Source organism: Pyxicephalus adspersus, chromosome 8, assembly GCF_032062135.1.
Source record: "Pyxicephalus adspersus chromosome 8, UCB_Pads_2.0, whole genome shotgun sequence".
Lineage (NCBI taxonomy): Eukaryota > Metazoa > Chordata > Amphibia > Anura > Pyxicephalidae > Pyxicephalus > Pyxicephalus adspersus.
Window position 1 is genome coordinate 27,432,990 of NC_092865.1, and position 13,181 is coordinate 27,446,170.

General features: G+C 37.6%; 1 protein-coding gene across 3 annotated transcripts in view; it reads right to left on the minus strand.

Annotated features, from left to right (window-relative positions):
- Positions 1-13,181, minus strand: part of PLPPR5 (phospholipid phosphatase related 5) — a 126,998-nt gene that overhangs the window by 5,653 nt on the left and 108,164 nt on the right. Inside the window, exon 6 of one of the 3 annotated variants that reach the window (XM_072419844.1) lies at positions 8,965-9,015. The exons of the other annotated variants lie outside the window; for them this stretch is intronic. Within the exon in view, the coding sequence (XP_072275945.1) occupies positions 8,965-9,015 (51 nt within the window). The remainder of the gene's footprint in view (positions 1-8,964; positions 9,016-13,181) is intronic. 3 annotated transcript variants of the gene reach the window in all.

Sequence of the window (13,181 nt, forward strand, 5' to 3'; positions counted from 1 at the left end):
AAAAAAAAAATAAGTTCATTATGCTGGTAAGTACTTACTTTGCACGGCTAGGATAACAGGTGATTAATTGTTTTTGGAATATTCCTACTGCAGATAAAAAGCCAAACGCAACATTTTAGTAGGTCTAAAATAGCAGTTGTCATGCTTCTTTCATGACAGATTTATTAATTGGATTATTTAAAATGATAAATACCTTCATTACCCTGTGAATAGACTGTTAACTCTTTATTCAAATAAAGACCCTTATAAAGTGATGTAAAAAATTTTAAAACACGTATGTGTATATATAGTACTAAGGTAAAAAAAATCAATATTTTAAAGTTGTATTAGTTAAAGTGGAACTAACCCCAGTGGACACTTAGCTGTCCTGTTCTGGGTGCCACTATCTTCCTCCTTCTTCTCTTTTATATCCTGATTTTCATCCAGCTTCATTGGCTGGGCTGGAATGACATAATACCTGCACTTCATTCAGTCACGGAACCAATGGGGAAGCCAGGATGCACCAGGTATCCTGACAACCAATGCATGTGCATCTCATTGAATTTTGTCAAATAAAGACAGCTATTAGACAAGAATACTTGTTGCAGAAGGAACATCGAGTGTCCCTTATCTAATAAAGTCCTGCCTCATTTAGACTTTTCAAGTGCAATTTACAAGAAATAAAAGGGTAAATTCAATCAGTTGAATTCATTATAGAGCTTAGAGCTGCCCACCCTTGGACCAGGAACTTATGTGGGTCACAATCTCCTATTAGTTCTATGACAAGATCATGCTCTGTACTCCAGCGACTATCTATAAGACTGAATTGTTGTGCAGGTTCAAAAGCAACACCACAAACTTCATTCTGATAAGAGATCATACAGCACTAAGCAGGTATGGCAGCAGATATGATTTTTTTCCCATTGGAAAGATTCACTCTCTCTGTTTGTCCTGGTGGCTATTGTCACTGGGAAGAAAAGTAATGGGAAATCTATAATGTTACAGTTGTCGTTGTAACAAGAAGTGAAAGAAAGTGTTCCTTTGGGGAATATCTAGGAGAGGATTTCTTATCACTTTAGAGATTTCAATTCACTTTCTGTTGTGTCCCTAGGACAAGAAGTAATTCTAACAATTCTCTACTATATGTTAAAGCTTAGGCAACTGTTGTTCCTGTATTTAATATAAGGAGCATTGCTGTAGTTACATTTTGTTCAATTAATTTAAAAAACACATTGTGGGTAACAGAAAATAAGGGAGAAAACTGTAAATGGGCACAAAGGAAAAGTAAAAAGTGATGGATTAAAGTGGAACTAAAGTAAAAATGAAAAAAATCACACTTACCTTTACTTCCACAGATCCCACAATTTCTCCAGAGCTGTGTTCGATATGGTCCCACGTCCTCAATGTTTCTTCATCCCGGGGCCGGGCCCTGCCATCTTCATCCTCTTCTTTCTTCATCTGCCTACGTCACCCCATCTCGCACTTCGCCGGCGCAAGATCCTTCGATGTATTGATCCAGCTTGTCGAATAGCTACAGAACGTCACGAAAAAACTGTAGTGATACTAGCTTTGTGCCTGAAGTGATTGTGAATGTTTATCTTGGTCAATAAAAACCTGGCACCAGTATGAACCTTTACCCAATGTGAATAACTGAGGCCCCTAGCACAAAATATATGTCTATCTTAAGCTGATGAGCTCTATCAGTTAGACCAAGGCTGTCCAACTCTAGTCCATGTGAGCCACTAAGAAGGTAAACTTTTCCTACAGGGATATTTTTTGATTATTTCTGCTAAGTTTATTATTGTCTTTTGGAGAAATACTAAATATGTGTGCAGATCCGGGCCCTTGATGACTAGAGTTAGATAGCCCTGAACTAGACTATGTTTTGGACAATGAACCATGAAAGATGAACATCGAGAGCTTCACATCCACACTTTTTTTATTTATTTTATTTTGCGGTCATTGCTAGGAAGGTTCATTTTATTAGCCCTGTTGACCATTGTCACTATGACTGCAAGTGATAAAAAAATATATTAAAAAAAAACAAATATTTGAGTTTTTTAAAGAGGAAAACCTCCAGTGGGTGCATGTGTTATAGAAACAACTGTCCATTAGAGGACTGCTTCATTTTGAAGAGATTTCAAATCCTACTTTGTCTACAGGACAGGAAGGTAACTCTGCCCTCCCACTACTATTTTGAAGAAAAGAAAAAAAATACAACATAGGTAGTTTTTGCATTGGATAGACTTAAAAACAAATTTTTTTACTTTACCTTGCAATGGGTGTGCACCAAAAAGGTGCAGAAGCATGAGGGAACTTTTAGCAAGTCGGTAGCAAACTTTCCCTGCCTAAGTTCACCCATCATTCTTTGGTATGCAGCCTAACTGTACAACCAAAACCAAGATTTTAGTTAACCTTAAAAAGGCAATGGTCCAAATCTTATTTAAACAAATAAACTTTGACATCAATGGACACAAGTTGATTAAGTTTCTTTTTTCTCCTTAAAAATTAGTTATTTTAGTGAGCCTTTGTTATATAAAATCACAGCAAACCCAAGCATGCAAACCTTGAGTGCAGGTTAGTAAATTATTCAAGACAGGTCAGAACTTAAGTCCTGTCTGCCTCCATAAAAAATTCCATTGTAAAGCAAAAGAAACAGCTGCTAATCTATGATGAAATTCCCCAGGCTATTGTTTGTATTGAGAATGAAGCTGTAGCAGAAGACTCCAAGTGATATACAGCACCATGGCGTGTTAATCCCTAAGTGTCTGCTGCTTTCTCATTAGAATCAAGCATACAATAAAACAAATCAACACTACATCACCTTAAAATGCATCAAGGGGGCAAAATCCCAGATAAAAGTAAAAATCAGTGGAGCTTATCGAAATAAAGCTTGGCTGGAAATCACAGTTCTGCCAATCTAGCTGTGATAATATCTTCTAGCGCTAGATTTGTAGACACAGCAACAATTCAATTGTTACTCAAATTCAGATTTGAACAACATTTATTATATGCAGCACAATTCCTCAATCAGCAACTTCATCATTGTCCAACTTTGCTGAACCTCCTAATGTTTGAAGACAAAATCAGAAAAAAAGGCTTACGGCTTCATTTACGAAACTGTACAGGGGAGTGAAATTAATTTATTTTAGGTGATTAAGGTTAATTTTTATTTTGTGCTCTCCAGCCCTTTTAACTCTTTAACAAAGCAGACTCTGATAGAAGAATTACATATTGAAATATTAGTTTTTAGCAATGGGTCAACATGAACTTCAGGCTCTTGGTATGATGCTTATGTGATAGTGGTCCATCTTTGACTGGAAAAGTTGTGGTTTGATGGGTAGGAACTAGAAATGTATAAACATGCCCAGGTTGCATTCACTAAATACTATGTGTGACCCTTAGCTGATGTCAAGGCTCTTGACAACCACATTATTAAAAAGATTTGCTCTACCTGCTGTAACAGCTGAGCTTGGCCTCACCTTCAGAGTTTTAGAAACAAAGAAAATGTAAAAAGAAAATGTCAAACTAGTTGGTAGAATCTATAGAACATTTTACAAAGAATCTAACTAATCTAAAAAGAATCTTGGAATTTGGGCATTAAAAACAAATGTTTGTGCAAAAAGAACATTACTTATCAACTCATTAAAATGTTTTCACAATGCCATAAACCATTCATGTTTATATACTACTAAACAAATCGCATCAGTTTTTTTGCCATGCTACCAAGTGGAATTTATGGTCTAGCTGTCAAAGACGATTCAATTTCTGGCCATGAAACACATTCCAAAAATGAAATCATTCTTGTACAATATGGGCTGTTTGAGTTCTTTGGGGGAACTGAAAGCAAATTTATTTTTGGGACACATTTGACAGCCTGGGGTGGTGAACGGTACTGTAAGTGTGTATGTATGGGGCTGCTGCTGGGAGAAGCTACACATAACGTCTCCCCCAAGGCAGAAATTCATTGGAATGAAGAAGTGGTAAGTGCACAACAACCTCATGGTCAGTGTTTACACAGCCTAACAAGGTATGGCTACTTGCTCTTGAGGAGATTTAATGTTGCTGATTGGAGGAATTCGTGTTCTGTTCGAACATTAAACAAAATAAATAAAATAAAAAGATAGCTGAATAAAGCTAAGCAAAATCCACATGAGAACTCCACTTTAAAGCCATAAGTCTGGAAAAAAAAAAGATCTGCACAAAAGGTTATCACAGCAATCTTGGACACTGCACTCCATCACACAGGTGCGCTTTTGCGCACATACAATTATTGCCTTGTTTTATGTAGGTGTTCAAAACGATTAGTTCCTGATATCCAACACAGCAGTTTTCCAAACCGAGACTTCAGAGAATTTGAATTTTCAGAATCTTCATCATAGTTTTCTCCACTGTAAACCTGTGTGGTCTGTGTTACACAACCATGTTATAATACATCCATGTATAACGGCTCAAATAAATTAAAACAACTAAAATAGAAAATAAAGGACAGTTCTAGAAACTGGAAAACAGTTTTTGTTTTATTCTTGATTGGAAGACACTAAACAAAGCTGTAAGCTGGATTGATGAGCATCAAATCATGATGTAGCCACTAAAAGAAGCAAGCAGAATGTATGTGGCCACATCATGCAGAAGCGCCCATGAAAGGAGAAGAAGCCCCCACTAGAATAGTTCAGCCTCCAGCACATTTTTACCCTAAAAACATTGAAGAGGTTTAGAATGTTTTATTCTAAATCTATTCCCCAGATCACTGCCTATGCAGTCAGATAGTTTGACAATAGATAACAGAAAATGGCTACAGTTCAGGTTTAAATGATGTTTAAATGATGTTGTCTGAGAAATAGCAGAATCAGAATTATTACTGTTTTTCAATACCGTATAATACTGATTAGCCTTCTAGAAATTCTAAACACAGAATAAAAAATATGTGAGCAAATAGAGATTAGAATGTGTCTTTTCCTCCCACATTATTTACTAGAACCTGTATCACTTATACAGTATATCGAATACACATTACCACAGTCTACCTGTAGCCCCAGGCTTTTCTTACTTTATTTTCAGAGACTAGGCTAGTAGTCATACAATGGCCCCTTTTTACAGTTTCAATGGAGAACCACACAATTAGCAGTTTCCATGTGCCCAGCAAATTGCGACTATGTGACCAAAAGCGGCAAACCACACTATAGGGCAATGTATGTGCAGGCGTTGCTCTTGTGTTTGCTATGATAGTGCTGTTCTTTCTTCGGAAGAATAAAATGTGTTTTCATGGGTTGCCCTTGCATTTGAGATGACAGTGCTGCTCATTCTTTAGAACAAGAAAAGCCATTTCATGGCCAGAAGTGGCATGTAACTTTTAGGGACTGTGCTGTAACCCCATTGGTTGAATGGGGGCAGTTGGGACCACAAATGAGTCTGTGGTACAATGCCCTGCCAATCACAAGTCTAACAGAAGCCCTAAAGGTTTAATGCAATTTTCTATCAACAACCCAGATCCCCTCTACAATTAACCCAAAACTTTGATAAGCAGACAGTGAATGTATTGTACACTGTTGGACTTCCCAGGATCAGTATAATATTTTTATCTGGACATATTGGAATTTCTGTAGCCATGTAGAATAATTGTCAATTCTTTTTGCAGCCTTATGAATGTGTGATGTGCTAAACAGAAGAAGGAAGTTCCTAAAAAATGCACCACTACTGGACATAGTTACCCCTGTACGTGCACATTAGAGATATGTAACTTCATTAATATTTTTGCTACAGATGGCAGTTATTATTCCTTGAAACTGATTTCAAAGCTTAGTAAACAATAATACAAAGCAGGCTCTGATAATTTAGTTTTATATAATCAATTGAGTATGATTTATATAGGAGCCAAGCATCTCAAAAATAGGAAAAGATGTATGCAGGATATCTAATATATTTCTCCATTTGATCTAAATAACAATCAACCAAGGGCAGATAGCAACACAGGTAGATAAAAGGATGTTTTCACTTTCCGTTTTATCCAATTCTTCCTAAAGCTGTGTAAAAATACTAGATTTCCCCCAAAAAAACTATTTCAGCGGTCTCTGGCATTGTTTAGCAATTTGCTGCAATGGATCACAAAACAATCAACCATTAAACAGTTCTATTGTCACTCTATGTGGAGTGGAACATCACCGTCTGTTGTACAGATCTTAAAACTGATCATTCAAAGCCAACTGAAATCCATTATTTCAATTAATAACTAAACCTGGAGAAGAAATTAGTCAGTGAGAGAAAATAGGTATAAATATCAGAGAAATCATAAGTCTTTCAGGACCAAAGTATCAGAAAAAGAGGATATGAGTGAGCCTCAGTGTTAAAGAAATAACAACGGGTTTCCTTTTTCATTCAACCTTTGATTCAATTTCTTAGGCAACACAATTCTTTTAATGTTCAGTCATAGTAAGGCCTAGGTCCACAGCTTTGTGTCATAACAGCTTCTCTTCACATAAACGTCTATGTATTCTCCTGCATATTAAAGAAGTTCCTGCAAGAATTATGTGCCAACTTTAGGAGATCCAAAGCAAGTTTAAAGTGTTCATTTTATGAGATCTTCTGCTTTAACAGATCCAAGATTCTGCTTGAAGCAAGCCAAGGTCATGTCAAGGGGGACAACTGGAGGCCAAATATTTATTAAATTCTCAATGATCACAGACGTGTCTTAAACTAATGTCAAAATAAAACTCATTGGCATAGCTTAGTGCCAGTTGACACAAAATATTTTTTGATTATTTTTACTTTATTTTTATCTAATTTAATGACTTATTTACTAAACTAGGTAAAAATTCACCTTGAATTAAAAAGGATAATAAAGTTCACTAGACTGTTTTCTTCAAATACCTAATAAAATGCAGGGGTATTCTAGGAAAAATAGTTATATATCTTTATATATCTTTTAAGGATTGTATGACTGTATTAAACACAATTTTGCTAAGATAAGTGAACAGATTGCTGCTTTAGAGAATGAACCCCAGTGTGTTCATTATCATACCTGAAACCATCAAACAATGAAATTACAATACAAATGACATTTTTGTCCTTGCTACATACTGTAAATGCATTAGAAAATGGCAGTGTGCTTAAAGTCCTATGCCTTGAATGCTGAAATACTCCCTGCAGAGTCTGCCAAGAGTGATCTTTAGAATGCACAGAAAAAAATGTATTCCCCTGAATTCAATGCATAGATAAAATGAAAAACACTATAATATAGTAGAAAATATAGTGTAAAGGTGATATCAGCCTCTTTCTGCACTTTCTTTAGACTTCCTTTATGTTCTGCTCAAGGAATGTAATTAGTAAAACAAATCACATGGCCATCAAGTTTCATAGCTGAATTCATTAAAAACCATTTACCAGGATGATGAGTTATCCAAGTTTTCACCTTCACATTAAGTTTTAAACTAATGTGTCTTATGTCTGCATCTAAATTCATTTTACATTAAATGTAATTTTATGTTCACATTATTTCATGTTAAATTAAAGAATTAATGAGCATACTTTTGATTTTAGAATAATCACAGGTTCTGAATGAACAACTCAGAGACATTAAAATATAGCTAAGACTTCCAGTTCCAGGCCCCCTATGTGAAAGGTAGCAGGCATCCTGGGTGCCTCGTGCTATTAAACTCCACTGCACTAGTCATTTTCTACCAGTTATCCATGCTTTAGCCATTGGGGGATTGTCTACAGATGGATAAATGGATACATTTATGGATACTCCCGGTACCAAGAGATCACAGCAGAAGTCTACCCAGCGTACCAAGGCAGGCAAGATGGCGGGCACTGCTTCTACACACGATCGCTGAGATTCTGCAAGCGTGGAGGAGCAACCCTCCGAAGTGCCTTGGTTAGAAACTCTTGATTATTGTAAATTAGCCACAGAAGTCTCTAAACAACTTCAGCCCTGTTTGACTCAGATGATGCAGAACACCATGGCTCAACATCTTAAACCTGTCACAGAGGCAGTGTCCAAACATGAAGGTGACATTCTTTCCCTACAACAACAGATGAGTGATTTAGACGACAAGTTGAAAACTAAGCTCTCTCACAATAAATTAGTGAGTGATAATTATACTGCTTTACTAGACAGAATCACTGATCTGGGGAATCGGGCAAGATGAAATAATGTGCGTATGATCAGTGTGCCTGAAATGATCAGACCTCAAGAACTCAGTAAATTCTGCTCGGTTGATATACCAAAAGCATTGGGCCTTAAGTCCGCTATGAAAGTAGAGGGGGCTCAACGGTTGAGGGTGCCCCCCCGGGCCCTTATCACCCCCACCATCATCGGGTTGGCCACGCCCCCACCCAAATCTCAGAAACCTATACCAAGGCCAATCATAGCCCATTATTATGACTTTCAAGACAAAACCTTTCACCTCCTTGATCCCGAGCACCATGTAACAGCCCCTGGTTCTAACTGCTCCAGTTGGCAGGGGGTGACAGCCCTTACTAGTTCAAGATACGCACCAAGGGGTGTTTCTTCTGTACCTAGACGAGTGAATATTGTCTAAGAAATTTGAGTATGCTCAATTTTCAGTTCAGTCAAATCAGCAAGAATGGGGACTGACCGCAATGTTTCTACCTGCGTCCAATTGAGCTATTAATTGTTTGATATGTTTGTTATTTGCACACGGAGTGCTTTGCAGCCGCTGCTGTCACAATGTTCTGGGTTTTTTGTTTGTTTGGTTGTCTCTCTTTTCTCCATTAAGGATTACAAAGTTCTACACTTGCTTGATACAAATTTTTGGGGGTATACAGGGCAGCTCTGCTGGGACACCCTGGAATACCTGACCTCAAACCTAAATATCTGCTACATTCTTTAAGCCTCTGTGATTAGGTTGGTCACGTGTAATGTCAAGGGACTTAAGTCACCACAAAAACTTACAAAAGTGCTGCGCCATTTGAAGAAACTCAGTACTGACATTGCTGTTTTGTAAGAATCTTATCTGTCCTCACCTTGTTTTCATCTTCTTCGGAAGCAATGGGTAGGAGAGTTGTGGGGGGCACCTGTGCAGGGTTCAAAAGCTGTAGTGATTATTGTTCTCCACAAACAACTGAATTACACTGTGATTGAGAAGACAGGGGATTCATTTTCAATTACCTTCATCTCAACTACACGTTCTAGCGATCTATGGTCCGAATGAAGATAATCTAACTCTTTATTCATCCTTAACTAAAACTGTGCTCATGAAACCGCAACAAGCCACTATGTCCAATAGAAATGACTCACATTTCCAACATTTTCTATTGTTTTCAGGAATTGTCGATGTATGGAGACACCTCCATCCATTTGAAAAGGACTTTATTCACCATTTGGCGGTACATGCTACGTTCTCTTGGATAGATGCCGTTTTGGTGCCAGATCTGATGTTGTCTAAAGCTGTGCATGCTGAAATTCACCCATTGGTGATTTAAGACCACTCCCCAGTATCTTTAGATCTCATGAAAGATTATATGCATAAAAAAGATTATGTGTGGCATTTCCTGTCGAGACTGGCAAAAGATGAAAAATTCCAATAATATTTACACTATTTGTGGATGGACTTTGAAAGCAACAACGCGCTACATAAATTGGATCCCAAGTTGTACTGGGACACAGCTAAAGCTGTACTGGGAAGGAATATAATAGCCCATTGTTCTACTCTGTGTAAGCAAACTATGCAAAATTCTATTGATACCTGTGTCAAGGCGAGAGAGGCGTACAACCGCTATAAGTTATCCATGATCCCTGAGGATGGAAAGATGGAAACAGGCCAAAGTGCTATGTGATGTGTGGATCACAAAATATGACCAAATGTTCCGTTCATATAAGGAGGCAGAGTTGGAGGGCTGAAGTTGGAGGCAAATTACTTGTCCCAAGAAGCCCGTGACGTTTTTACGTTACTCTGGAGGTTCTTCCCATCGTGAGCCGAGGGTCAATGCTATGGTGTTTGCTACATTTTACAAACAATTGTATGAGACTCAGGGTCAGATTGCATTAGATTGCAGATTGTTTCTGCAATCGTTAAAGTTACCCAAGGTGTCTGCTGCCAATATTTCATATTTGAATTCTGAAATCACTCCTATGGAGGTGTTAAAGGTGATAAAGTCACCCGCAAATGCTAAAGCCCCAGGAGCGGATGGCTTTGCTAATGAGTTCTATAAAATTTTGTCAGGAAAATTGTCAGATATTTTGGTCTTATTTTTTACCTCTCTTCTGACCATTTGGCATATATCAAAGTGCTCCCTAAGCACAAAAAAGATTCTTTAGAACCTGGATCATATCTTCTAATTTCCCTGATCAATCAGGATGTGAAATATTTGTAGAAGATCCTAGCGGATCCTTTGGCTCAGGTTCTACCCAAACTGGTTGATCCAATACAATCTGGATTTGTGCTGGGTCGCTCCACTACCTACAATAATCGTATGTTAAGCTTTGTGTTGGAGCAAGCTAGGTTGTCAGATGCCTTCTCCCCGTCGGTGGTGTTTTTGGCGCTTGACGCAGGAAGGCGTTTAACAGTGTTGACTGAAGTGGCTCCATTTGGTAATGCAGAGATTCGGCTTAAAGGGCCATCTTGTGTCATTCCTAAAAGGCATGTACTCTTCCTTGATGGCATGTATACATGTGTCAGGAGTTCCTTCTGACCAGTTTCCCCTAAAAAAAGAGAAACGAGACAGATGTCCCCTGTCTCCTCTACTCTTCAATTTAGCAATTGAACCTTGGTCCAGATCCTTCCAACAACATAATATATTTTAGGGTTTATGTTTAAAAAAGGAAGTATAAAAAACAGTATTATTTGCGGATGATGTCCTTTTGTTTATAAATAATCCACGTAAAGATTTACAAAAAGTTTTTGAGCATATTGCACTCTATGGAGGTTTTTCAGGTTTTAGGGTGAATCCATGCAAAAGTGAATTGATGTTCTTACCATGTGGGGGTCCTCCAGTTATGACAAGTTGGGTGACCCAAATGGTAGTCAAATTGGCACATCACTCTCTTACCTATCTGGGGATCCAAGTTTCCCGAAATGTACAATTTAAATTACGCAACTCTATTTAGAAAAATATTTGCAGAATTGATCGCATGGAAAAACCTTCCACTGTCTCTCACGGGTAGATGCCATCTGATCAAGATGATCAGTTTTGTTAGGTTGTTATACCCCCTACAAAATTTGCAGTTACTTCCTAAGAATGAGGATGTGTCTAAGTTAAAAAAAGGAAAAAGGAGTGCTTAGGTCTAAATCTACCGGATATTCGGAGATATAAACTGGCGTGTTTACTGCGTCACGCCAGGGACTAGTGGCACAATACAACATACTTTACAGATACTCCAATGGAATCAGTTATGGTTAGTCCATGGTCTCTGGGAGGTCTCTTACATTCTCTTATCTCTCAGGTCCCGAAAACAATTATTAAAAACCTACTGTTCAGAGATACGCTGATTGCTTGGACAGATACTTGCAAGCTCTTTAAAGTACACAGGTTTGTTACACCCAATCTACCTATAGGATTCTGTGCTGGTTCCCCCCAGGGGTCTGAATTTAAGGACTTTCGGCTTTGGGAATCAAGAGGTATTATAGTATTTTCACATGTTCTAGAAGATCAGAATTCCATTTTTCCATTTGCTATTTTACGTGAAAAATATGCTTTGCCCTCATATCACTCCCTCCACTATTACCAAATAAAAACTACCTTGTTTCCACGGGGCCAGCCCATTTTACAATTCCCTTGGCCATTACGTTAAATCATGAGCTTATCCTCTTCTAAATTATCTATTTCAGATATTTACAGGCATCTGAATTTTAGCTTCAGTGGTAAGGTTCCTAAAGAACATCATATAGTGAAATGGGACATTTTTTTAGATATAACAAGTGAAGATACTCTTGAAGTACGTGAACACTGTTGGGCCCTGCTTAGAAAAGCCAATATTAGTGAAAGTTGGAGGGAAATGCAGTTTAAAGTTATTTACAGGGCTTATTATGCCTAGGATAATTCAGTCAGAAGTCTTCAGATACATTTTTAACGGCCTGCCCGAAATGCCACGAACCTAATGGTTCAATAGAACATGTTCCTTGGACCTGTCCTTATATTCAGATGTTTTGGGATTTTTTGTTCCTTTTCTTGTCTTCTATATCAGATAATGCAAGACAAGTATCTCCAATATTGGCTCTTTTCCACACGAACTATGTCCAGCCTGATCTCGTCCCTCGTTGTTCTTCAATAAAAAAGTAGAACACCTGTGCCTATTGGTGGGTAAAAAATGTATTATTCAAAATTGGCTCAATTCATCCCCTCCTACTCTGACCCAGTTACAGTTCAATGTAGGCTTCACTGCACATGGAAACTAACTCTACCAAATTTTTTGATATTTGGATGACTTTTTTACCACATGACCAAGTGGAAGATATTATAAATGATTTTCAGGACTCTACTTGGTACCACCTTAGGACTCTAGGGGCAGTAGCTGACTGGGGTTTTTTTGATGGGCAGCCCCAGCTGGAATTTTCTATACACGGTCTGCTACCATTTTTTTGACAAGAAGCTACACCCTGATTCTTTACTGGGATTTTTTTTATTCATATCCAGCTTGATAATTGCACTGTTATGATTATATTCATATTTCTTCATTTTACTACAATATTTGGAGAAGCAAGATATATGTTTACTAGTTAGTTTTGTTTTCTCTTTTATATGTTTTATGCTACTTGGCTCTCTTTTTTCTAAAATATGCTTCTGATAATAGTGTAATATTTTCTGAGTATCAATGAATGCCGTGCTATGTGACGGAAAACTTTGTTCAGAACAACACAAGAAAGCAAAAAAAGTTTGGTAAAATGATTTTGTCATATACTGTTTTAAAGTATCTAGGGAATGGAATTGTTATATATCTGATTTGGTTATGTGTAATGCTGTATTTTGATTTACTCCCTTCCCTGATTGTAACCGAATCCCCACAATAAAAAAATTTGTTATAAAAAAATATATAGCTAAACCAAAACTTAATTTGTTTTTATTTTGAATAGAGTGACCAGCTTATCCTGTATGAGACTATTCACATGTTCTATTTTACACTGGCCAGACTTTCCAGAATGTCCCAAGTGGAAAGTCCTCGTGTTGACGGGCTTTATTCATATTTTAATCTTGTGCTGTGATTGAGCCCTTCTGGCAAGAAGTGGTTGGATTTAACTCTCAGC